This window comes from Cherax quadricarinatus, chromosome 22 (genome assembly GCF_038502225.1).
Source record: "Cherax quadricarinatus isolate ZL_2023a chromosome 22, ASM3850222v1, whole genome shotgun sequence".
In the NCBI taxonomy this organism is placed as follows: Eukaryota; Metazoa; Arthropoda; class Malacostraca; order Decapoda; family Parastacidae; genus Cherax; species Cherax quadricarinatus.
The window spans coordinates 33,408,049-33,435,903 of record NC_091313.1 but is presented as its reverse complement, the minus strand read 5'-3'; the positions used below and the strand labels follow the sequence as shown (position 1 = coordinate 33,435,903).

Below are 27,855 nucleotides of genomic sequence, written 5' to 3'. Positions count from 1 at the left end.
AGGAAAACTCTCTTTCAAGCAGTACATACCAAGCAAGAGGAAACGCTTTGGTATAAAGTTGTTTGTGCTTTGTGATTGTTACAGTGGTCTGGTATTGGATATTATTGTGTACACTGGAAGTTATACATTGCAAAATACCAGGAAGTTATTGGGCATCTCTGGTGATGTGGTTAGAATAATGATGGAACCATATCTTGGTAAGGGGCATATATTATATACAGATAACTGGTACACAAGCCCCTCACTCAGTGATTTTTTGCGAGTGAACATGACAGATGTGTGTGGCACAGTGCGTGTAAATCGGAAACATATGCCCAGGTTTGACGCTGGCACTTGTAGAGGTGAGGTGCAGGCGTTTGCTGCCAATGACATCATGGCATTTCGGTGGCATGACAAACGAAATGTCACACTGTTGTCATCAGTTCACCCTAATGAAATGGCAGACACTGGCAGAAGCATAGAGAAAGCAATGAACCCATTCTAAAACCTGCAGCTGTGATGGACTACACCCTCAATATGCATTCAGTGGACAAATGTGACATGTAGATTGGGTTTGCTGATTGTGTTCGCAAGAGTTATAAGTGGTACATAAAACTTTTTTTCCATCTTCTGGACATTTCCATGCTGAATGCTTATAATATGTATAAGATGAAGACCAGAAACAAACCACAATACGGCGAATTCTGTTTGTCTGTCATCAGACAAATAGTATTCAAGTACCAAGGAACAGCACCTGCAACAGACCACCCACCAAATTTTCAACAACTTCCTTCTCATTTGAAGCATGGTGATCACTTCCTGGTAAAACTGCCTGCTACTGCTTTCAAGAAGAAGGCTCAAAAGAGGTGTTACGTCTGTGCATATACAAGAAAACGCCCACAACAACGCAGAGACACTCATTTTATGTGTGAAGAATGTAAAACACCACTGTGCATGACACCATGTTTCAAAGACTTCCACAGGCTGCGGAACTTCTAGAAACATTCCCTGTGACTGTACATGTGTATATAAAATATAGACAAATAGTAATAAACAACATTTCACATCGTTTGTTTGTGCAAATATTTTTTTGTAAACAAAACAATGACAACAGCGTTTACGCCCTTATTGTGTAGTATTGAAAAAGAAATAACTTACAAAATATTGATCATACTGGTCTCAGAGGCCATAAAAGTTACTTGGAAAAAGAAAAATTAAAAAATAATAGAAATTAGTACATAAGAAAGTAAATAAAAGAATACCGGGTGACGGCAGTCACCGATGTTGCCACATGGTGCCCCTTTTCATCAACTTCACGCCTCCATATCTCGGTAAGTATTGATGGTAAAAATTTTTTGTTTAGCCTATAATGTTCAGTAAAATAAACTCTATTTTTTCATAAGAAAAAATTATTTTTTTTTTTTAAATTTGGCAGACCCTGAGAACAAGTCTCTGACAGGGCCTGTCGACCCTAAAAGGGTTAAAGATTACCCAATTCCCCATGATAGGAAATCTCTTCAATGTTTCCTAGGCATGATAGGGTTTTACAGAAAATTCTGTAAAAAAATTTCAGATATTGTAGCCCTCTTACCTCTCTTACCAGTCACAAAGTTCATTTTAATTGGACCCCAGAATGTCAAAATGCTTTTACAAAAGCAAAAAGATTATTGTGTACTGCACCCAATCTTTTGTCTCCAGACTTCTCCAAACCTTTCTCATTACAGGTTGATACTTGTGAGTCTGGGCTTGCGGCAGTACTGTTGCAAGATGGGGATAAGGGGTTGCAGCCTGTAGCATTCTATTCATCAAAGTTCCAGCCACACCAGAGGGATTACTCTACTATTGAAAAAGAAGCCCTCGCGCTGGTACTGGCTTTGGAGCACTTTGATGTTTACGTGGGCCAGACTTCGCATGTGGTCACTGTCTATAGTGACCACAATCCTCTGGTATATCTCCAAGCCAAGAACAACTACAATACGAGGCTCATGAGATGGAGTCTACGACTGCAACCCTATTCTCTCAGAATGTTACACATTGCTGGCAAAGAAAATAAGTTGGCAGACACATTATCAAGAATATTTTAGGTTAGGATTTGTTAGGGACCTGTGGTGACCAGTTTAAGCTCTTTTTTTTTTTGTCCCCTTGTGTGGGTTTTTTTTTTTAGTGAGGGGACGTGGGTTACCGTCCGCCCATGTCTTGGACCTATGTTAGCCCTACTGTCTGCTGTCTTGCTCTGAGTTTAGAGTTTGGCATTATGTCACGAATAAAGCTGAGCTCTATCTAAGAGTTCGATGGTTGAGAGGAAAGGCAGCCCCATTATATGGTGCCATGGAAGCACGGTTACCACTGGGAGGTGGGAGCCTATTCCTGAGCCCTCTTGGGGTGGGGGTGTGGCATGCAAAGAGTACATACCCTTTATTCGGCACATGTACGCACCCTCATTGAAAGGCTATCTCCCCCAACCAGTGAACTAGGTGCTAAGGGTTGACGATGGGGCCCCATTGTTCGATTAGTACCCAGGTTCCAGCCAATGAGAAGATGGTTTTGGCAATCGCAGAGGTGTTGTGGGTACCACACACCTGTCTGCCCTTGTCAGTCCCATTCTAGAGCTGGTTGAAGCACGGTCTGCTCTCTAGTGGCTTCTATTCTGCCTTGCTTATCGTGGAGTGCGCTAATACGTATTGTTGTACATAGTCTATATAGTGTACATAATTCTGTTCTTACTTGGTGAAGGATAATATAAGTCAAAAGTTTTTCTGCTGTGTTTATTTTGCTCCCTTTACACCCAGGATAACAGGCCTTTGGACTCCTGGGTTGTAATACTACACTATTAATGCTACACTTTATCGCCGGCTGGCATTATAGCCTTTATCGACTCCTACTGCTTTAGTATTGTACATATCATAGAATCACTGAAGAAGGCACATTCTCCTCTCTCTTCCTCCTTCACTCTCATACTTTTCAACAACTTCTTTCTTAAATTCCATCGTGTTTCTCACTTTCATTACGAATGAAACTTTACTAGCAACTTTATTTGGGCCCATAGTTGCTTATTTTACAGTTGCACTCAATCAATAACTACAAAAAACAATGGATTATAATGAAATGTTTGGGTGAATGAGCAGAAGCTTCCTCACTTGCCCAGAGACACAGCCAGACTGACGGGGAGCGGATGGCGGCAGTGGGTTGACGCATCAAAAATACAGTCGATAACCGAAAAAACGGCCGATAACCGGAAGCCAAAAAACTGGCTGATTACCGAGTTGGCAGATAAGCAGAACGGCCGATAACTGAGGATCCACTGTATTAAGAATTAGCTTGTTGGTAGTCATCCATATAGATATTTTTAATAGCTCATCATTAACAGTGTGGTTGAAGGAAGTTGGATTGGATTGTTTTTCATTTTGTCCAATGTTTCCAACATTAGTCTGATCAATTTTAAGTCAGAAATTGCCAAAACTCATCAATGAGAAGTCCGTTAGTGAGAGATTTTACTGAAAAACTCAACCAATATATCATGAGTTAGCTTATTCTTGATGGTTTGCAATGTATAAAATCATGATATTGACTTGGGAAAAATGGAGAAAGTCTGTTGATTACAAACTCACCTGTAATTTTTACAATCACTGTAAAATAATCTCCTCTCTATAAACCACAATTATTATTACCACCCACCTCTCCTCCCTAACAGTCTCTTAAATTGAGGAGTCACTGTATTAATTGTTGTTGTCTGAACTGATTACCTATTTAACACAAAAAGAAAACATTACAGGTTGAAAACACTAAACTTTTTGCAAATAAATTACCCCCTAGAAGATACTGAGAAAGATGTGAAAAGTAAAGTTAAATTGTGACACTAAGAATAACTAGAGATAATTGATTATATGAATTCAAGCTGCATAAAATAAGATTTAGAAAAAAAAAATATGAAAATATTAGTCTGGTAAGAATAGTTGTACAGTGGAACCTCAAATATCGAACTTTCTTTGGTCCAGAAGGCTGTTTGAGTGCCTTTTCCGAATGAATTTATTCCCATGAGGAATAATGTAAATTAGGTTAGTCCATTTCAGACCCTCAAAAATACACTTATAAAAGCACTTACAAAAATACACTTACATAATTGGTTGTGTTGGGAGCAGTTCGATTTTTGAGGTTCCACTGTATTTATATTAGATCAATACCAGAAATATGCAACAGTTTTTCTGACTGGTAAGTGGAGAAGCCATTAAGAAACATTTACTCAAAAAAAAAAATAAGTAAAATAAATACAATATCTTACCTAGGCAGGTGGACAATTTGTGATTCATCAACTGTACCAGATAAGATATTTCCAGGAAAGTCAAGGTAGGCAGCACCAGGCCTTCCATAGGTTGTACACTTGATAGCCTTCGACACATGATATGGTATAGTGTCAATTCTTGGAGGCCGTGCAGAATACTTGCAGTACAGACGGCAGCTTTCAACCTACAGTGAAATACTTGTATAATGTAAATAATAACATACCAGCATAAACAAGACATTTACTGAACACAGTGATACTGGTGACAAGTTCAGTGGTAACAATGTGAACATTAGCAGTGATACTGGTGACAAGTTCAGTGGTAACAATGTGAACACTAGCAGTGATACTGGTGACAAGTTCAGTGGCAGCAATGTGAACACTAGCAGTGATACTGGTGACAAGTTCAGTGGTAACAATGTGAACATTAGCAGTGATACTGGTGACAAGTTCAGTGGTAACAATGTGAACACTAGCAGTGATACTGGTGACAAGTTCAGTGGCAGCAATGTGAACACTAGCAGTGATACTGGTGACAAGTTCAGTGGCAGCAATGTGAACACTAGCAGTGATACTGGTGACAAGTTCAGTGGTAACAATGTGAACACTAGCAGTGATACTGGTGACAAGTTCAGTGGTAACAATGTGAACACTAGCAGTGATACTGGTGACAAGTTCAGTGGTAACAATGTGAACACTAGCAGTGATACTGGTGACAAGTTCAGTGGTAACAATGTGAACACTAGCAGTGATACTGGTGACAAGTTCAGTGGTAACAATGTGAACACTAGCAGTGATACTGGTGACAAGTTCAGTGGTAACAATGTGAACACTAGCAGTGATACTGGTGACAAGTTCAGTGGTAACAATGTGAACACTAGCAGTGATACTGGTGACAAGTTCAGTGGCAGCAATGTGAACACTAGCAGTGATACTGGTGACAAGTTCAGTGGTAACAATGTGAACACTAGCAGTGATACTGGTGACAAGTTCAGTGGTAACAATGTGAACACTAGCAGTGATACTGGTGACAAGTTCAGTGGTAACAATGTGAACACTAGCAGTGATACTGGTGACAAGTTCAGTGGTAACAATGTGAACACTAGCAGTGATACTGGTGACAAGTTCAGTAGTGACAATGTGAACACTAGCAGTGATACTGGTGACAAGTTCAGTAGTGACAATGTGAACACTAGCAGTGATACTGGTGACAAGTTCAGTGGCAGCAATGTGAACACTAGCAGTGATACTGGTGACAAGTTCAGTGGTAACAATGTGAACACTAGCAGTGATATTGGTGACAAGTTCAGTGGCAGCAATGTGAACACTAGCAGTGATACTGGTGAGAAGTTCAGTGGCAGCAATGTGAACACTAGCAGTGATACTGGTGACAAGTTCAGTGGCAGCAATGTGAACACTAGCAGTGATATTGGTGACAAGTTCAGTGGCAGCAATGTGAACACTAGCAGTGATACTGGTGAGAAGTTCAGTGGCAGCAATGTGAACACTAGCAGTGATATTGGTGACAAGTTCAGTGGTAGCAATGTGAACACTAGCAGTGATACTGGTGACAAGTTCAGTGGTAACAATGTGAACATCAGCAGTGATAACACTACCAGTGATAACACCACCAGTAATAACATCACCAGTGATGATAACACCAGTTCAAATTCAAATTGTAATTCTTCTATAACTAAGCCAACAAGAATCTCCGAGACAAGTGCCTCATTACTTGACCATATCTGGACCAACACGATATCTCCCCTAGAAGCAGGTATAATCACAGACAACACTACAGACCACTACCTCACCTTTCTCATAACCAACTTATGTAAACTGCCTCAAGACTCGAGAAAGATCTCATTTCACCTGCATGATGAGTCATCGGTAAATAATTTAATATTAGCACTAGGCGACAATGACTCTCAGAGAGCTAGCTGACAGCAATAATATACTGACAAAGATGTCAAAACTTTTTTACATAAAACCCAAAATCTCTAACATGCATTGTTCAATCAAAATGAAGCAGATCACAGCAAAGAGATTAAACAGCCCATTGCTAACAACGTAAAAAACATACCTTGTTCACTGAGTTTAACCCTTTCAGGGTCCAGAGGCCAAATCTCAGAGTGACAGCCAGGGTCCAAGAATTTAAAAACAAAAAAAAATTAGAATTAAAGATATTTTTCTATAGGCAATAATAAAAAAAAACCCGATTGATACTTTCCAAGATATAGAAGCATGAAGTTAACCCTCAATGACCGGGTGGTGGCAACATCCGACTTCCGTAACGTCACATTTTTTATTTTAATGTTTTGTTCCATTTTTCTTTTCTTTTCTAATTTTGTTTTTTCCAGTAACGTTTGTGGCCTGTGAGACCAACATAATGCATTATATATATATATGTACACTCGTTGTATTCAACACAATAACCGCACTAATATTTTCATCATTATTTTGTTTATTTTGTAGTAGGTTGGTAGACAGCAACCACCCAAGGAAGTACTACCGTCCTGCCAGATGACTGTGAAACAGAAACCTGTAACTGTTTTACATGATGGTAGGATTGCTGGTGCCTTTTTCTGTCTCATAAACACGCTAAATAACAGGGATATCTTGCTACTCTTACTTACACTTTGGTCAAACTTCACAGACACGCACATGCATATATATATATATATATGTACATCTAGCAGCGAGGAGGCGGTTGGAGGCAGTGGAGATGTCCTGTCTAAGGGCAATGTGTGGTGTAAACATTATGCAGAAAATTCGGAGTGTGGAAATTAGGAGAAGGTGTGGAGTTAATAAAAGTATTAGTCAGAGGGCTGAAGACGGGTTGTTGAGGTGGTTTGGTCATTTAGAGAGAATGGATCAAAGTAGAATGACATGGAGAGCATTTAAGTCTGTAGAAGGAAGGCAGGGTAGGGGTCATCCTCGAAAAGGTTGGAAGGAAGGGGTAAGGGAGGTTTTGTGGGCGAGGGGCTTGGACTTCCAGCAGGCGTGCATAAGCGTGTTCGATAGGAGTGAATGGAGACGAATGGTATTTGGGACCTGACGATCTGTTGGAGTGTGAGCAGGGTAATATTTAGTGAAGGGATTCAGGGAAACCGGTTATTTTTATATAGCCGGACTTGAGTCCTGGAAATGGGAAGTACAATGCCTGCACTCTAAAGGAGGGGTTCGGGATATTAGCAGTTTGGAGGGATATCTTGTGTACCTTTATACGTATATGCATCTAAACAGTTGTGTCCTGAGCACCTCTGCAAAAACAGTGATTATGTGTGAGTGAGGTGAAAGTGTTGAATGATGATGAAAGTATTTTCTTTTTGGGGATTTTCTTTCTTTTTGGGTCACCCTGCCTCGGTGGGAGATGGCCGACTTGTTGAAAAAAAAAAAAATCTAGGTTTTTCTCCTTTTTCTAAATAGCTCTTGTTCTTCTTTATTCCTTATATTGGCCATGGGGAAGTGGAAAAGAATCTTTCCTCCATATACCATGCGTGCCGTATGAGGCGACTAAAATGCCGGGAGCAATGGGCTAGTAACCCCTTCTCCTGTAAACATTTACTAAAAAAGAGAAGAAGAAAAACTTTATAAAACTGGAATGCTTGAATGTGCGTGGATGTAGTGCGGATGACAAGAAACAGATGATTGCTGATGTTATGAATGAAAAGAAGTTGGATGTCCTGGCCCTAAGCAAAACAAAGCTGAAGGGGGTTAGGGGAGTTTCAGTGGGGGGAGAAATAAATGGGATTAAATCTGGAGTATCTGAGAGAGTTGGAGCTAAGGAAGGGGTAGCAATAATGTTGAAGGATCAGTTATGGAAGGAGAAAAGACAATATGAATGTGTAAATTCAAGGATTATGTGGATTAAAGTAAAGGTTGGATGCAAAAAGTGGGTCATAATAAGCGTGTATGCACCTGGAGAAGAGAGGAATGTAGAGGAGAGAGAGAGAGATTTTGGGAGATGTTAAGTGAATGTATAGGAACCTTTTGAACCAAATGAGAGAGTAATTGTGGTAGGGGACCTGAATGCTAAAGTAGGAGAAACTTTTAGAGAGAGTGTGGTAGGTAAGTTTGGGTTGCCAGGTGTAAATGATAATGGGAGCCCTTTGATTGAACTTTGTATAGAAAGGGGTTTAGTTATAGGTAATACATATTTTAAGAAAAAGAGGATAAATAAGTACAGTGGACCCCTGCTTAACGATCACCTCCCAATGCAACCAATTATGTAAGTGTATTTATGTAAGTGCGTTTGTACGTGTATGTTTGGGGGTCTGAAATAGCCTAATCTACATCACAATATTCCTTATGGGAACAAATTCAGTCAGTACTGGCACCTGAACATACTTCTGGAATGAAAAAATATCGTTAACCGGGGGTCCACTGTATACAAGACATGATGTAGGGCGAAATGACAGTAGTTTGTTGGATTATGTATTGGTAGATAGAAGACTGTTGAGTAGACTTCAGGATGTACATATTTATAGAGGGGCCACAGATATATCAAATCATTTTTTAGTTGTAGCTACACTGAGAGTAAAAGGCAGATGGGATACAAGGAGAATAGAAGCATCAGGGAAGAGAGAGGTGAAGGTTTATAAACTAAAAGAGGAGGCAGTTAGGGTAAGATATAAACAGCTATTGGAGGATAGTTGGGCTAATGAGAGCATAGGCAATGGGGTCGAAGAGGTATGGGGTAGGTTTAAAAATGTCATGCTAGGGTGTTCAGCAGAAGTTTGTGGTTGCAGGAAAGTGGGTGCGGGGGGGAAGAGGAGCGGTTGGTGGAATGATGATGTAACGAGAGTAGTATGGGAGAAAAAGTTAGCATATGAGAAGCTTTTACAAAGTAGAAGTATATGAAGAAAAAGAGAGAGGTTAAGAGAGTGGTGAAGCAACGTAAAAAGAGAGCAAATGAGAGAGTGGGTGAGATGTTATCAACAAATTTTGTTGAAAATAAGAAAAAATTTTGGAGTGAGATTAACAAGTTAAGGAAGCCTAGATAACAAATGGATTTGTCAGTTAAAAATAGGAGAGGAGAGTTACTAAATGGAGAGTTAGAGGTATTGAGAAGATGGAGGGAATATTCTGAGGAATTGTTAAATGTTGATGATGATAGGGAAGCTGTGATTTCATGTATATGGCAAGGAGGAATAACATCTTGTAGGAGTGAGGAAGAGCCAGTTGTGAGTGTGGGGGAAGTTCATGAGGCAACAGGTAAAGTGAAAGGGGGAAAGGCAGCTGGGATTGATGGGATAAAGATAGAAATGTTAAAAGCAGGTGGGGATATAGTCTTGGAGTGGTTGGTGCTATTATTTAATAAATGTATGGAAGAGGGTAAGGTACCTAGGGATTGGCAGAGAGCATGCATAGTTCCTTTGTATAAAGGCAAAGGGGACAAAAGAGAGTGCAAAAATTATAGGGGGATAAGTCTGTTGAGTATACCTGGTAAAGTGTATGGTAGAGTTATTATTGAAACAATTAAGAGTAAGACGGAGAATAGGATAGCAGATGAACAGGGAGGCTTTAGGACAGGTAGGGGGTGTGTGGACCAGGTGTTTACAGTGAAACATATAAGTGAACAGTATTTAGATAAGGCTAAAGAGGTTTTTGTGGCATTGATGGATTTGGAAAAGGCGTATGACAGGGTGGATAGGGGGGCAATGTGGCAGATGTTGCAGATGTATGGTATAGGAGGTAGGTTACTGAAAGCAGTGAAGAGTTTTTACGAGGATAGTGAGGCTCAAGTTAGAGTATGTAGGAAAGAGGGAAATTATTTCCCAGTAAAAGTAGGCCTTAGACAAGGATGTGTGATGTCACCGTGGTTGTTTAATATATTTATACATGGTGTTGTAAGAGAAGTGAATGCGAGGGTCTTGGCAAGAGGCGTGGAGTTAAAAGATAAAGAATCACACATAATGTGGGAGTTGTCACAGTTGCTCTTTGCTGATGACACTGTGCTCTTGGGAGATTCTGAAGAGAAGTTGCAGAGGTTGGTGGATGAATTTGGTAGGGTATGTAAAAGAAGAAAATTAAAAGTGAATACAGGAAAGAGTAAGGTTATGAGGATAACAAAAAGATTAGGTGATGAAAGATTGGATATCAGATTGGAGGGAGAGAGTATGGAGGAGGTGAATGTATTCAGATATTTGGGAGTGAACGTGTCAGCAGATGGGTCTATAAAAGATGAGGTGAATCATAGAATTGATGAGGGGAAAAGGGTGAGCGGTGCACTTAGGAGTCTGTGGAGACAAAGAACTTTGCCCTTGGAGGCAAAGAGGGGAATGTATGAGAGTATAGTTTTACCAACGCTCTTATATGGGTGTAAAGCATGGGTGATGAATGTTGCAGCGAGGAGAAGGCTGGAGGCAGTGGAGATGTCATGTCTGAGGGCAATGTGTGGTGTGAATATAATGCAGAGAATTCGTAGTTTGGAAGTGTTCTGTTGGAGTGTGAGCAAAGTAACATTTATGAAGGGATTCGGAGAAACCGGCAGGCCAGACTTGAGTCCTGGAGATGGGAAGTACAGTGCCTGCACTCTGAAGGAGGGGTGTTAATGTTGCAGTTTAAACAACTGTAGTGTAAAGCACCCTTCTGGCAAGACAGTGATGGAGTGAATGATGGTGAAAGTTTTTCTTTTTCGGGCCACCCTGCCTTGGTGGGAATCGGCCAGTGTGCTAATAAAAAAAAATAATAATAATTGTTTACAACAAAAAACATGCAAAAATGTTGCATATTAGTATTGCTCTATTATATATTTACATATGTACAGTCACTGGACATGTTCCTAGAACTGCTGCAGTCTGTGAAAGTCTTTGAAACAAGGTGTCATGCACAGTGGGGTCTTACTCATCTGTGGACCAGTATGATTTTATATTATGCTTATAGACATAAGGCATAAGCATTATTGTTGCAAAAAACAAATACATTTTAGCTACAGTTGTCTCTTTCCACCAGTGGATGACGATGCACTTTGTCCTGGACCCGCTGAGTCAGCACCATCACTAGTGGCATGGGTCCCAGACTCACTCCCAGTCTGGGCTGGTGCCGCATGCTGCACGTTTGCATGCTGTATGCTCATAGTCTATCCATCCCAATTGTAGACACATCATTGTCACTTTCACTGTCTATTCCAGGTGTAGGGCCATGGGAAGTACTCAGTCCCCTTGGAATTGCATATGGTAGAGGGTACCATATGGTACATTGTACAATATGGTACAGATACAGGGATCCCAATGGAAATAAATCACTCTGACGTTTTTGGGTTATACAAGGATCTTTACACACATGCTGCTATGTATGATAATCTATGTAACTGTATTTGTGTATACCTGAATGCACTTACTCGAACGCATGTGGCATCGTAAGTTAGTTAATTCAGGTATACACAAATACAGTTACATAGATTACCATATATTATCATAGATTATATATCTGAAGTGCGTAGGGAGTCACTGGTCAGAGAAATAGCAAACATCGAACTTAAGCTAAAGAAATCTTATAGGAGTCAGGAATCGTGGGAAGAACTAAAAGCCATAAATGAAACCGAAAGAAACCCAAAGTATTTCTTTTCCTATGCCAAATCAAAGTCAAGAACAACGTCCAGTATTGGGCCCCTACTTAAACAAGATGGGTCCTACACAGATGACAGCAAGGAAATGAGTGAGCTACTCAAGTCCCAATATGACTCAGATTTTAGCAAGCCGCTAACCAGACTGAGAGTCAAAGATCAAAATTAATTTTTTATGAGAGAGTCACAGAATTTCGTTAACACAAGCCTATCTGATGTTATCCTGACGCCAAATGACTTCAAACAGGCGATAAATGACATGCCCATGCACTCTGCCCCAGGGCCAGACTCATGGAACTCCGTGTTCATCAAGAACTGCAAGAAGCCCCTATCACGAACTTTTACCATCCTATGGAGAGGGAGCATGGACATGGGGGTCGTCCCACAGCTACTAAAAACAACAGACATAGCCCCACTCCACAAAGGGGGCAGTAAAGCAATAGCAAAGAACTACAGACCAATAGCACTAACATCCCATATCATAAAAATCTTTGAAAGGGTCCTAAGAAGCAAGATCGCCACTCATCTAGAAACCCATCAATTACACAACCCAGGGCAACATGGGTTTAGAGCAGGTTGCTCCTGTCTGTCTCAACTATTGGATCACTATGACAAGGTCCTAGATGCACTAGAAGTCAAAAAGAATGCAGATGTAATATATACAGACTTTGCAAAAGCCTTCGACAAGTGTGACCATGGCGTAATAGCGCACAAAATGCGTGCTAAAGGAATAACAGGAAAAGTTGGTAGATGGATCTATAATTTCCTCACAAACAGAACACAGAGTAGTAGTCAACAGAGTAAAGTCCGAGGCGGCTACGGTGAAAAGCTCTGTTCCACAAGGCACAGTACTCGCTCCCATATTGTTTCTCATCCTCATATCTGACATAGACAAGGATGTCAGCCACAGCACCATGTCTTCCTTTGCAGATGACACCCGAATCTGCATGACAGTGTCTTCCATTTCAGACACTGCAAGGCTCCAGGCAGACATCAACCAAAGCTTTCAATGGGCTGCAGAAAACAATATGAAGTTCAACGATGAGAAATTTCAATTACTCTGATATGGTAAACACGAGGAAATTAAAACTTCATCAGAGTACAAAACAAATTCCGGCCACAAAATAGACTGAAAAACCAACGTCAAAGACATGGGAGTGATCATATTGGAGGATCTCACCTTCAAGGACCATAACATTATATCAATTGCAGCTGCTAGAAAAATGACAGGATGGATAATGAGAACCTTCAAAACTAGGGATGCTTAGCCCATGATGACACTTTTCAGGTCGCTTGTTCTATCTAGGCTGGAATATTGCTGCACACTAACAGCACCTTTCAAGGCAGGTGAAATTGCTGACCTAGAAAATGTACAGAGAACCTTCACAGCACTCATAACGGAGATAAAACACCTCAATTACTGGGAGCACTTAAAGTTCCTGAACCTGTATTCCCTGGAATGCAAGCGGGAGAGATACATGATTATATACACCTGGAAAATCCTAGAGGGACTAGTACTGAACTTGAACACGAAAATCACTCACAACGAAAGCAAAAGACTTGGCAGACGATGCAACATCCCCCCAATGAAAAGCAGGGGTGTCACTAGCACGTTAAGAGACAATACAATAAGTGTCAGGGGCCCGAGACTGTTCAACTGCCTCCCAACATACATAAGGGGGATTACCAATAGACCCCTGGCAGTCTTCACGCTGGCACTGGACAAGCACATAAAGTCGGTACCTGACTAGCTGGGCTGTGGCTCGTACGTTGGATTGTGTGCAGCCAGCAGTAACAGCCTGTTTGATCAGGCTCTGATCCACCAGGAGGCCTGGTCACAGACCGGGCCGTGGGGGTGTTGACCCCCGGAACTCTCTCCAGGTAAACTTCAGGTAAACAGCAGCATATGTGTGGAGAACCTAGGATAACCCAAAAAAGTCAGACAAAGTGACTTATTTCCATATGGTACATTGTGCCATATGACATCACTGTATGATATGGTATCAAAACCATAGAATTCCTCTTCAGATCCACTTCCAGTTAGTTAAATATCTTTATTATGCACCCCATACCCATCCTGTGGGTGGTAGTCAAAAGATTACAGAGGTACATAATGAAACCAGGGACTGGACCCCAAAGTTATGATAGCTGAACTAGTTACAAAGGTAATGAACTCCAGGTAGATCTGGTCACAATCATGGCAAGTTACAAAAGTAATGAATCAGCCTCACTCCTATACATGGTTACAATCATGAACATATTACAAAGTAATGAGCCACTGATACGTCCACACCTGGTCACAACTGTAATGAGCTATAAATACAAATAGGTGAGGTATGGATATATAAGTGAATGGTATAGTGTGAGAAGGGCAGTTTGCGGTACGTAGTATCGTATCTTGGAGAGGATCCCCAGCGTTTTGGATACTTTTTTTGTTATGTGTTGGATATGAGTGCTGAAATTTAGGTTGTTGTCGAGGTATAGGCCAAGGAATTTGCCCTCATTATGTCTGGCAATTAGAGTGTTGTCGATCTTAATGTTAAGTTGCGCAACACCTGCTCTGCTACCAAACATAATATAGTAGGTTTTGTCAGTGTTAAGTGTAAGTTTATTGGCTGTCATCCAAGTCGATATTTTGAGCAGCTCCTCGTTAACAATGGTGTTGAGGGTGGCAAGATTAGGGTGGGAGATGACATAAGTCATGTCGTCAGCAAAGAGAATGGGTTTCAGGTGTTGGGATATGTTTGGAAGATCATTGATGTAAATGAGGAAGAGCAGGGGTCCAAGGACACTTCCCTGCAGAACTCCAGTATCAAGTGGCCGTATTGATGAGGCTGTGTCTTTAATGGTGACATACTGATACCTATTAGAAAGGTAGGATTTAAAATATGCAAGCGCATGGCCTCTTATACCATAGTGGTCAAGTTTGTGGAGTAGGATGCCATGGTCTACTGTGTCAAACGCTTTTCTTAGGTCAATAAAAATTCCTAGTGGATATTCCTTATTTTCCAATGCTGTGTAAAGCAGGTCTAGCATTTTTATAATTGCATCATTAGTGCTTTTATTTTTCCTGAATCCAAATTGACAGGGGTTGAGTATGTTTTGTGACGTTATAAATGAATATAGTCTCCTGTGCACAAGTTTCTCAAAGATTTTGGATAGCAATGCTAAGTTTGATATTGGCCTATAGTTGTTTACGTCTGTAGGGTCACCACCTTTATGTATTAGTGTAACCCTTGCTGTCTTGAGTAGTGTAGGGAAAGTGCTAGTTTCTAGTGACTTGTTAAAAAGTAATGTAATAGCATGCGAAAGGACATGGGCTGCTCGCTTGTACAATAATGGTGGGACATGAGACAGATTCCCCGAGTTATTTTTAAGTGACTTTATGATCGCGGTGACTTGGGATAGTGTTGAACCTTGTACTATACCTGGGACAGTGTTGAACCTTGCACTATACCTGGGACAGTGTTGAACCTTGCACTTGCATCTGCCACTTCTCTGAACCATTGCATCAGTCTATTCAAATCAACCTGGAGTGCAAATTTGCTTTTGTCGCAATTTATTCCCTCATCTATGTCTTTTATGTAAATTGTTCGCAATTTACATAAACAACATAGATGAGGGAATAAATAGCGACATAAGCAAATTTGCTGATGACACCAAAATAGGCAGTCCAATTCATTCTAATGAGGACACTAGAGCACTTCAGGATGATCTGAATAGACTCATGCAATGGTTGGAGAAGTGGCAGATGCAGTTTAATATACACAAATGCAAAGTTCAAAATATTGGACAGGAAAATAACCATGCGACATATAAACTAAATTTCATACACATATACAACAAATTTCTAAGAAAATTTCCAAGACTGTAGGCATACTATCGAAGATACGGTACTATGTTCCGCAGTCAGCCCTCCTGGCCCTTTATCACTCTCTTATTTACCCCTATCTCACCTATGGAATTTGTGCATGGGGCTCAACAACAATTAACCATCTCAGACCACTAATTACCCAACAAAAGGCTGCAGTTAGAATGATAACAAATTCTCATTACAGGCAGCACACTCCACCAATATTCAAAACACCCAACCTACTCACCATACAAAACATCCATACTTATTACTGCACCTATTACATACATAGAACACTTAACTCTGATATTAACCCTCCCCTCAAACATCTCCTTGCCAACCTCAACAGAACACATGACCATAACACAAGGCACAGATCACTCTTTGATGTTCCTCGTGTCCATCTCACGCTATGCAAAAACTCAATGCACATAAAAGGCCCTAAAATCTGGAATTCATTACCTGTAAATATAAAAGAAACACTACCTGTTTATAAATTCAAGTCTCTTCTCAAAGATCACTTACTCACTCAAAACCAAATAAATACTGAATAACTGAACCTTATAAATTGTATATCCTAAATGTTACTCACAATTATATCACACAAATGTTAAACCTAGGACCCAATCTAACTTTATTATTTTTTTAAATACACTACCTAACAGAATACTCCATTCGACTGAATGTACAGCAATGCATGCAACCATATGACCTGTCTTTGTAATACTCATTTGTGCTTTATAGTTATCTGTTTACAATAATGTTTTATCACTGATTTCATCATTGCTTAGTTAATCTTAAGTTAATTTTAAGCCAGCCCATAATGCTATGCATATAAGTGGCTTTGGCATGCTGCTCTTACCTGTATTTTTTTGTACCTCTGTATGTATGCTAAAATTACTAAATAAATAAATAAATAAATGTAGATCTTAACCCTTTGACTGTTTCCGTCGTATATATACGTCTTACAAGCCACCATTTTTGGCGTATATATACTCATAAATTCTAGCGGCTTCAAATCAAGCAGGAGAAAGCTGGTAGGCCCACATGTGAGAGAATGGGTCTGTGTGGTCAGTGTGTACCATATAAAAAAGACCTGCAGCACGCAGTGCATAATGAGAAAAAAAACTCCGGCCGTTTTTTTTAATTAAAATGCTGACTTTGTGGTCTATATTCGTATAGTATTTCTGGTTGTATTCTCATTTTCGTGCTCTCATTTGATAGAATGGAAAACATATTATAGAAATAGAGGTGATTTTGATTGGTTTTACTACAAAAATAGCCTTGCAATGGAGCTCAAAGTAGGGGAAATGTTTGACTTTTGCCGATGTTCAAAAGTAAACAAATGACGTCATTTTCCAATAAATGTCCAACTAGAAATTCTAATATACAGTCATGAATGGGTTGACATTATTTATACAATTATTACAATATTGCAGTAGTCTGCTTAACAGTAAATCTTCTATTTTCTTGTTTGAATAAAAATTCAAAATAGAAAGCAAGAGTAATATCAGAGGGGCCTGGAGACGTGACTGATGAACAAAGAAAATGTTATTTTAGAGTCAGGAATGTCTGTATTGTTCATTCTGGGCCCTATTTTGAAATTGTCACATTTTTTAATTTTCTTGAAATTGGCCAAATTGCAAATTTCTGACCACATTACATGTATTGGGCAGTTGAAATCAGTATATGGGCAGCTTCTTGTACTCAACCGATAGAAAAAATGGAATTCTAAAGAAATAGCTATGGGTTTGGTTGACTGGAACAATGGAATTAGCTGAAAATAGGGCTCAAAGTGGGCGAAATCGCCAATTCGTAAATATCGCCAAGGTCGCTAAATTCATGAGAGCGTAATTCCGTCAGTTTTCCATCAAATTTCATTCTTTTGGTGTCATTACAATCGGGATAAGATTCTCTATCATTTTATAAGAAAAAAATTTTTTTTTTTTTTGGAAATTTTGTGACACCAGAAGACGCCTCAGGATTTGGGGTTGCAACAGTCAAGGGGTTAATACTACTGATTGCGAAAAGGATTTAGGAGTTCTGGTAAGCAGTAATCTAAAACCAAGACAACAGTGCATTAGCGTTCGCAATAAAGCTAACAGAATTCTTGGCTTCATATCTAGAAGTATAAATAATACAAGTCCTCAGGTTGTTCTTCAACTCTGTATATCCTTGGTTAGGCCTCATTTTGACTATGCTGCTCAGTTCTGGTCACCGTATTACAGAATGGATATAAATACTCTACAAAACGTACAGAGGAGGATGACAAAGATGATCCCATATATCAGAAATCTTCCCTATGAGGATAGACTGAGGGCCCTGAATCTGCACTCTCTTGAAAGGCATAGAATTAGGGGGGATATGATTGAGGTGTATAAATGGAAAACAGGAATAAATAAAGGGGATGTAAATAGCGTGCTGAAAATTTCCAGCCAAGACAGGACTCGCAGCAATGGTTTCAAGTTGGAAAAATTCAGATTCAGGAAGGATATAGGAAAGCACTGGTTTGGTAATAGAGTTGTGGATGAGTGGAACAAACTCCCGAGTACAGTTATTGAGGCTAAAACATTGTGTAGTTTTAAAAATAGGTTAGATAAATATATGAGCGGGTGTGGGTGGGTGTGAGTTGGACCTGACTAGCTTGTGCTGCTGGGCCTGGTGCCGTGCTCCTTCCTTGAGTGGAGGTGACCAGATTGGGTGGGTCATTGGGCTAATCCGGGGAGGGGACACAGACCTGCTCCGCATGGGTCAGTAGGCGTGTTGCAGTGTTCCTTCTTTCTTATGTTCTTATAAGTTTGCCCGAAATGCTCTACATATAAAAGGGCTTTTGGCATATATACTCTACTATTATATTTCTTTGTACAAACATGTATCATGTCAAAATAAAATATTATTATATTGTTATTATTATTATATTATTATTATTATTATTATTATTATTATTATTATAATTATTATTATTATACCTGGGACAGTGTTGATTTGATCAGTGAGTTAATCAGACTAAGACCAGAGACTGAGCAAACTCCTTAAATCACAACCAAAGTTTTGCCTTGAAGCCCAATAAGATGACTTAAGCTGTAATGATAACTTAGTCACACTGCACACACTTTCACAAATTATCTATGTTGATGGTTCTGTTCACCAATCCACTGGTGCTGCTAGTAGTACTGCTGCTGTCATACAGAGTGATGGCTCTCAAAGAAATTGGTGCACGCATCAATAACTGGGCTGGCCTCTACCCTTAAAACAGACCTGTCTGCCATACTCATTGTGCTCAAATGTGTCCATGTATCGAAGGTTGACATTTTAATTGAAACTGATTCTCTATCATCTATAGATGCTCTCAACTCATTAAGTATAAACTGTGGCATGCTTGCATCAGAAGCCAGACACAGATATGCTAGGATTGTGGACAATGGAGTCAGGGTGCACCTTCTGTGGATTCCACATCACACTGGTCTTCAGATGTATGGAAGAATTGATGAACTGGCTAAGTTATAAGCTTTCAAAGAGAGAGTAGATTACAATCTTAGCTTGTCAGTCAGCAGTTTGAGAACAATACTATGAAAAAAACTTCTACTGAACTTTATTAACTTAAGACTGACACCAGTCAGTCCATCTATCATCATTCTATCAAGCAGGAGGAGCCACATGTTTATGGTGCATACAACAAAATAAGCAGACTCCTGGATGTCACTACCGCCCAGCTCCGGCTGGGTTACAAGTATCTTTGGGAGGTTAAATCACCACCACAAGATGTATACCAAACAAAATGTAAACTTTGCCAGATGGACTACTGTCACACCTTGTACTGGAATGTGATAAAATTAATGAATTCAGAGACAATTCATTCAGAAATGTTCGAGATATGTCAAAGTATTTTATCCACAGTGGTATATTACAAACCATTCAGGAATACCCCAATTTTGCTCACTGTCAATAAATATGTGGCATGCTATATTTTTTATTTATTTTATTATTATCACACCGGCCGATTCCCACCAAGGCAGGGTGGCCCGAAAAAGAAAAACTTTCACCATCATTCACTCCATCACTGTCTTGCCAGAAGGGTGCTTTACTCTACAGTTTTTAAACTGCAACATTAACACCCCTCCTTCAGAGTGCAGGCACTGTACTTCCCATCTCCAGGACTCAAGTCCGGCCTGCCGGTTTCCCTGAATCCCTTCATAAATGTTACTTTGCTCACACTCCAACAGCACGTCAAGTATTAAAAACCATTTGTCTCCATTCACTCCTATCATACACGCTCACGCATGCCTGCTGGAAGTCCAAGCCCCTCGCACACAAAACCTCCTTTACCCCCTCCCTCCAACCCTTCCTAGGCCGACCCCTACCCCGCCTTCCTTCCACTACAGACTGATACACTCTTGAAGTCATTCTGTTTCGCTCCATTCTCTCTACATGTCCGAACCACCTCAACAACCCTTCCTCAGCCCTCTGGACAACAGTTTTGGTAATCCCGCACCTCCTCCTAACTTCCAAACTACGAATTCTCTGCATTATATTCACACCACACATTGCCCTCAGACATGACATCTCCACTGCCTCCAGCCTTCTCCTCGCTGCAACATTCATCACCCACGCTTCACACCCATATAAGAGCGTTGGTAAAACTATACTCTCATACATTCCCCTCTTTGCCTCCAAGGACAAAGTTCTTTGTCTCCACAGACTCCTAAGTGCACCACTCACTCTTTTTCCCTCATCAATTCTATGATTCACCTCATCTTTCATAGACCCATCCGCTGACACGTCCACTCCCAAATATCTGAATACGTTCACCTCCTCCATACTCTGCTATATGTTACATTTTATTCAGCGTATGTCACACTCCCATACAGGCTGCCTCCCAACTAGTGAACCAGGTGCTAAAGGTTTAACCCTTTGACTGTCACAACCCCGAATCCTGAAGTGTCTCCTGGTGTCGAAGAGTATTAAAAAAAAAAAATATTTTTTCTTATGAAAATGTTAAGGTCAATTTTCTGATTGTTTTAAGCACCCCAAAATTTTTTTGTGATCAGTATTTACCGAGATATAGAGGAGTATACTTGGCAGAAAATGAGCCGCGTATGGCAACAGCGGCGAATGCCACTCACCTGGTAAACTTTGGTTTACATGCATTGGAAGGTTTCTTGTTTTATTCACTAATTTTTTCACATATCCTATGTGGCCTGTGAGACCAAAGTAAGGTACAATGTACATATATACAGTAAGGCACCGCTTTACGGTGTTTCACCTTACGGCGTTCCCCTAATATGGCGATGTCAAATTACGACCAAAATTTGCTATACGGCAAGCGATCTTTTAAATACGGCGCCCCCACCCGGTTTGTTTACGTTTTCCATGACCTCATCTATTATGTCAAGAAACTTTCCAAAATTTCAAGTGTTTTAAAGTTACTGCATATTTTATATGTACTCTGATAATTATACTTATGTGTACCTGTACCTAAATATACGTACACACTGTGCTGGTGTGCAGGTACACATTAAAATCGCTAAGTCTCTCTCTACTCATGACGCCAATAGTACGTAATAATAATCACTCTTGGGCACACTAAATGTCTGGCTCTGGGTCACAGTGTAGGTAGCCGGTAGGTGTAGCCCAGGCGGGCTACACCTACCGGGTACCTACACTGACTTCCTACAAATAAATACTACTCACCTCTCTTCCTATATTAAGACTACACATATTTTAAGGTATATAATGAGTGTACTGTATGTGTATTTTACCTCTCTGGGATGTTTTAAATATCGTACATTAAGTATGAGATGGGGAGCCAGGGCTACCTACACCTGGGCTACCTGCACCTGACTTCCTACAAATAAGTACTACTCACCTCTCTCTCTACATTAAGATTACAAATACTTTAAGATAAGTAATGAATTTACTGTGAATGTATTTTACTTTGTGTGTTTTTAATGGCTAGTTCTATTACTAACTTAATATAATTTAGTGTAAACTTGTTGTCTGGCATTTATATGCATTTATAAATGGAAAAAATGGCGTTCTGCCTTCCGGCGATGTCTGCTTTCCGGCGACAGCCTGGAACCTAACCCGCCATATAAGTGGAGCCCTACTGTACACTCATTGTATACAACACAATAAGCGCACAAACATAATTATCAATATATTGTTTACAAAACTTGTTTACATAAATACAAAAATTCTTTTATTTTCGTTCTATAATATATATACAAATGTACAGTCACTGGACATGTACCTAGAAGTTCTGCAGCTTGTGGAACTCTTTGAAACATGGTTTCATACACAATGGTGCTTTGCACTCCTCACACATAAAACTTATGTCTCTGCATTTTTGTGGCGTTTTTTTTGTATGTGCACAGACAAAACACCTCGTCTGAGCAGTTTTCTTCAAAGTAGTAGCAGGCAGTTGTGTTAGGTAGTTATCCTAGGTAAATGTTCCTGTGTCACCATTAATACCTACCTTTCATTCTTTCTTCATTCTTTCCTTCCTTCCTTCCTTCTGGTTTCGATAATATATATACAAATATATAGAGTCACTGGACACTTTCACTGTGTTGTGTGTGTAAGTGTGTGTGGGCTTCTAAATGTGCTGAGTCAGCATCGGCAGCTGTCAAAATGACATATTGTCTCATTACTCACTCCCACTACCGCCTGTCAAAACAATGGGGTCTGATGCTCGCTTCCCCTCCATCCTCCTAGTAATTATCTTTCTGTCTACTTTTTTTCCTCTTTATTCCTTCTCCTTCCTTCCTTCCTTCTCCTTCATTCTCCTTCTGTCCTTCTTCTTCCTTCCTTCTTTCTCCTTCCTTCCTTCTTTCTCCTTCCTTCCTTCTCCTTCCTTTCTTTCTTTCTTTCTTCTGGTATCCTGGGCACTGCCTTCGGTCACAAACTCCTCAAAACCACGAAAATGATCTTCACTGACACTTCCATCTGTGTTAGAACATCACTTGGGAAGAGAAGAGTCCCAGATTCACCGGGGAGTCACATATTTCTTACCACTAGGCATGCTGAAAAAGGACTACTGAAATGGCATTTCCACAATGCACCATTGGCGCCCCGATTTTTTTTTATATGGTGCACACTTACCATGGAGACCCATTTTCTCACATGTGGACCTACCAGCTTTCTCCTGCTTGATATGAAGCCACTAGAATTTTGGCGTATTAATATGTTAAACATAGTGGCTCATGAGACGTATATATACGACTGAAACAATCAAAGGGTTAACGATCAATAGGGTACCCATTGTTAAATCAGTACCTTGGTTCATTAATCAATCACAGGCAAGCCAGTTAAGCTGAAGCAATGTGATTCACTTGTGGTGAGCATTGGCAGACTTGCCTGAGCTGTTGCTTGATATGGTACAATCTCTCTGACTTCTGCTTTTGCCATCTTTTGTCACTGTGTGGTACACTTACTATTCAACCTCTGTACATAGTGTACGTAAGTGTACGCACTTGCAAATACAGTGGACCCCCGGTTAACGATGTTTTTTCACTCCAGAAGTATGTTCAGGTGCCAGTACTGACCGAATTTGTTCCCATAAGAAATATTGTGAAGTAGATTAGTCCATTTCAGACCCCCAAACATACACGTACAAACGCACTTACATAAATACACTTACATAATTGGTCACATTCGGAGGTAATCGTTATGCGGGGGTCCACTGTATCTGGCAAATTGTATCTGGTGAAGGAAATAAAAGTTATATACTATTGCTGAGTTTGCTCCACTTTGAAACCAATTACAACCAGGTCGCAGGCCATACTATACCTGTGTTCATAATATGGGAACTCTGTCTGGGAGCTGGAGATGGAGCAAGACCTAGAGCCGGTCTTGGTATCATTCAGCCTGCCTGTCAGTTTTGCTCCTGTGGGTGTATCCTGCAAGTTGTACTGTGCTATTGCTGCTTGTTGCATGCATTGTGAATAGCGTTTTATAGTGGGTTATGCCACCAACATGGGTAAGGTGGCTGGTGTCTGAGTATACAATAAACATGTCTGTCTAGCTTTGTCTGCTTATCTGTCTTTCTATCTGCCTGTGTGTGTGTGTCTGTCTGTCTCTCTGTCTCAGAGAGCGGCTCATGAACCAACAGGTATTACACACGATGCAGAGTGGTCACATTTGATTCCTGAACAAGTGAAAATGCGTATTACTTGCCAGTCATGCTTGTTATGTCTTATATCTACAAGCACAGTATAGCACTTTGTCTGGATTTTTTGGGTTATCCTAGGTAATTTACACTATATATGATAACTGTACTTATGTGTACATGTGAGAAAGAGACAGAGAGATATAGAGACAGAGACACAGCCTAGGTCAGCCGGCCAGCCAGCCAGCCAGTCGGCCATCCATCATCTCTCTTTAATTAGGGCATAGGTTATAGGACATTCTGGCAGGATGACACTACCAGTGGTATGAAAACTGAAAGGATGTTGCATATTGGTTATTATCGAGGTTTTTTATATTTCCTTGATCACTTGTGGCCACATCCATCTCAGATCCACTAAACTCAAGGTCAACATCACTTTCCTCTAAGAAGGGAAGTGTTAATAAGACATAACATCAGTGAATCCCTGGTGTTTGCCACACTGTTTGCTCTAGCTGGTGCTCAATTGAACTGGTGCTCCCACAAGGTACTAAATGGTCCCAGATTTTTTAATACTGCGCATACCGAATGTTAAGACCCATTCTATAATGACCAGGCATCTCAGGCCAACTGTCCCAAATTTAGAGGCAGGAAAAATAAAATGTCGATCTACATTTAGAGCGCTAGCGGTTAGAACGTAGATCTACATTTGGACAGTTAATGGGTAAAGTATATTAATTTGAAGAGAAGTTAATAATAAGAGTGACAAACCTGTGGACATTCCTGGAAGGCTCCCATACCTTCTTGATCTTGGTCACTGGAACCTCCAATTACCAGTACTGGCCAACAGTTACTCTGAGCATTGGCTAATCCACCAATAGTGTGGAGTAGCCCAGGACCTGACACCACCAGGCACACTCCAGCTTTACCAGTCAAGTATCCTGTTAAGAAAAACATGCTTTAACAACACATACAATTTTTATTTCTTTATACAGTACAAATAATGAAATTTATATTTAATAAAATATAGGTAGGCACAAAGTCACTAATTATTCAATGCCTTTCAGGTAAACTTAAGATCTACACACAGACTATGAAATATGAGATCTTATGCAGTTAACTACAATCATATGTACAATAAGAAAGGAAGGTAATGAACAAACAGTACAGTTACAAAAGTATGACTAATTACGCTGAGGTCAGTGGTCACCTGCGATCATACCTGTCCTAAGCTCTCTGGGAGTTAGTGTGGGGCGTTACCAAGCACCATGGCTTGCTGTAGTGTTTCAGAATCTCAGGTTCAGGTGTTGAAGAAGGAGGTTCTACTTCTTCAGGAGGAAAATAGGAGGCTGAAGCTTCGCATACATGAGTTTGGGAGTGAGTGTGAGAAGGATTTAGCTGGTAAGGAGGAAATGGTCACTAGCAGTGATAGTGGCAGCTGCTTTAAGTGGCAAGTGATTCACAGTTCAAGAGGAAGGAAGATAAGGAGGGTTAACAGAGAAGATGTGAAGGTAGGAAATTGATTCTCTGTTCTCCAGGACGAGTGCACTTCAATGGTAGTGAGGTTGAAGGTACCACTGATTCCCCTGCTAATCAAGGTAAGAATATTTTAATAGTAGGAGATTCTCAGGTAAGATATATGGACTGTGCTTTTTGTAACAGAGGCAGAAAGGTCAGACAGAGGGTGTGCCTTCCTGGAGCTGGTGTTGGTGACATAGTCAGCAGGTTGGATAATATTATGTCAGGTAATGGGAACAAGCCCATTATCTGTCTTAGTGTTGGGGGTAATGACACTGGGAAGGGCAGGAGACAGGAGCCGTTGGATAAGTACAGGTCAGCCATAGAAGTAGTTAGTTCTAAGGGAGGGATCCCAGTTATATGTAGCATCTTGCCTAGAAAGGGAGTGGGCAATGAATGGATGTCTAGGGCAATCGGTATAAATTGCTGGCTAGACAAGTACTGCAAGGAACTTGCAATCCCATTCACTGATAACTGGGACCTATTGTTTGGCAAACGTGATATGTATGCAAGGGATGGGGTTCATCTCTCTGGGGATGGAGTGGTTGCATTAGCCAATTTGATTGAGAGGGTAATTGATGACTTGTCTAGGAATTTAAACTGATAGATTATAGAGGTATGGGTGTTTGTGGGAAACAGTCAGGCTGCAGTATTAGGGTTAAAAACAGTAGTTATTACCGGGATACCTCAGGGATATGTTTAACCCTTTGACTGTCGCAGGCCCCTTTCTGAAACTGTCATTCTATGTCGCAAAATATTCAAAAAAAAAAAAAAAAAAATTATTTTTTCTTAAGAAAATGTTAGGAATATTTTTCTGAGTGTTTTAAGCCTAAAAAATTTTTTTTGCCATCAGTACTTACCGAGATATAGAGCCGCAAAGTTTGCAGAAAGTGACGTGCGTACAGCAACAGTGGAGACTGCCACCCACCCGGTATTCTTTTATTTACTCTAATTCAAAAGTTTCTTGCATTTTTCAATATTTTTCTTTTCCAAGTAATTTATGTGGCCTGTGAGACCAATGTAAGGTGCACTGTTCAAATATACACTCACTGTTTACAACACAATAACAGAACAAACTTTATCACTATTAATTTGTGTATACACTTTGTTTACACAAACAAACAATACAAAACAATGTTTATTACTATTGTTCCATAATATATATATACATATGTACAGTCACTGAACACGTTCCTAGAACTGCTGCAGCTTGTGGAACTCTTTGAAACATGGGTATATGCAGAGTGGCACTTGACACTCCTCACACATAAAACGAGTGTCTCTGCGTGTTTGTGGGCATTTTGTGGTATGTGTACATACATAACACCTCTTCTGAGCATTTTTCTTGGCAGTAGTAGGGGTAGTAGTAGTAGTATGGGGTAGTGATCACCAGGCCTGAAACGAGATGGCGTGTGTTGGTAATTTCGTGGGCGCTGGTCTATTGCAGGTGTTGCTCCTTGGTACTTTGCGATTATTTGTCTGATTACTGACAAACAAAATTCACCATATTTTGGTGTTTTGTTGGTCTTCAACTTGTATACATTATAAGCATTTAGCATAGAGATATCAACAAGATGGAAAAAAAGTTTTATATACCACTTATAACTCTTGCATACACAATCTGCAAACCCAATCTGCATGTCACATTTGTCCACTAAGTGCATATTGAGGTTGTAGTCCATGACAGCTGAAGGTTTTAGAATGGGTTCATTGGTCTCTCTGTTGTGCCTGCCACTGTGTGCCATTTCGTTTGGGTGAACTGATGTCAACAATGTGAGATCACGTTTGTCATGCCACTGAAATGCCATGATGTCATTGGCAGCAAAGGCTTGCACCTCACCTCTGCGAGTGCCAGCATCGAACCTTGGCATATGTTTACGATTACCACGCACTGTGCCACACACGTCTGTCAAGTTCACTCGCAAGAAATCACTGAGTAAGGGGCTTGTGTACCAGTTATCAGTAAATAACATATGCCCCTTACCAAGATATGGTTCAATCCTTGTTCTAACCACATCACCAGAGATACCCAATAACTTCATGGTATCTCTCAAAGTATTACTGCCAGTGTACACAATGATATCCAAAACTAGACCACTTCTGCAATCACACAGTACAAATAGCTTTATACCAAAGCGTTTCCTCTTGTTTGGAATATATTGCTTGAATGAGAGTCTTCCTTTGAATAAAATCAAGGACTCATCAATAACAAGCTTCCTGAAGGGATAAAAATACATGCAGCACTTTTGTTTCATGTACATAAACACATTTCTGATCTTACATAACCTGTTGGTTCTGTCAGGCCTGGTTTTGTCTGAAAAGTGTAACATATGTAACAGTATCAGGAAACGATTGACACCTATAATGTCACTAAAACCTGGAGTTGAAATCAGGCGTTCTGTTGCCCAGTATGTGGTGACAGTGTGCTTATACACATGTGACATAAGCATTATTGTGGGAAAAAACAGGTACATCTCTGCCACAGTTGTCTCCTTCCACTGGTATAGCCGTGATTTTGGTGAGAGAATTGTATTTGCCATGGTGTAATCATAGTA

The 27,855-nt window shown here is 40.2% G+C and overlaps 1 protein-coding gene across 1 annotated transcript in view; it reads right to left on the bottom strand.

Moving 5' to 3' along the window:
* The window catches only part of Hacl (2-hydroxyacyl-CoA lyase), a 144,481-nt gene that overhangs the window by 110,256 nt on the left and 6,370 nt on the right, over nucleotides 1–27,855 (bottom strand). The window contains exons 2-3 of the mRNA XM_070087657.1: nucleotides 24,554–24,723; nucleotides 4,259–4,443 (exon numbers count right to left, since the gene is read on the bottom strand). Coding sequence (XP_069943758.1) covers nucleotides 4,259–4,443; nucleotides 24,554–24,723 — 355 coding nt within the window. The remainder of the gene's footprint in view (nucleotides 1–4,258; nucleotides 4,444–24,553; nucleotides 24,724–27,855) is intronic.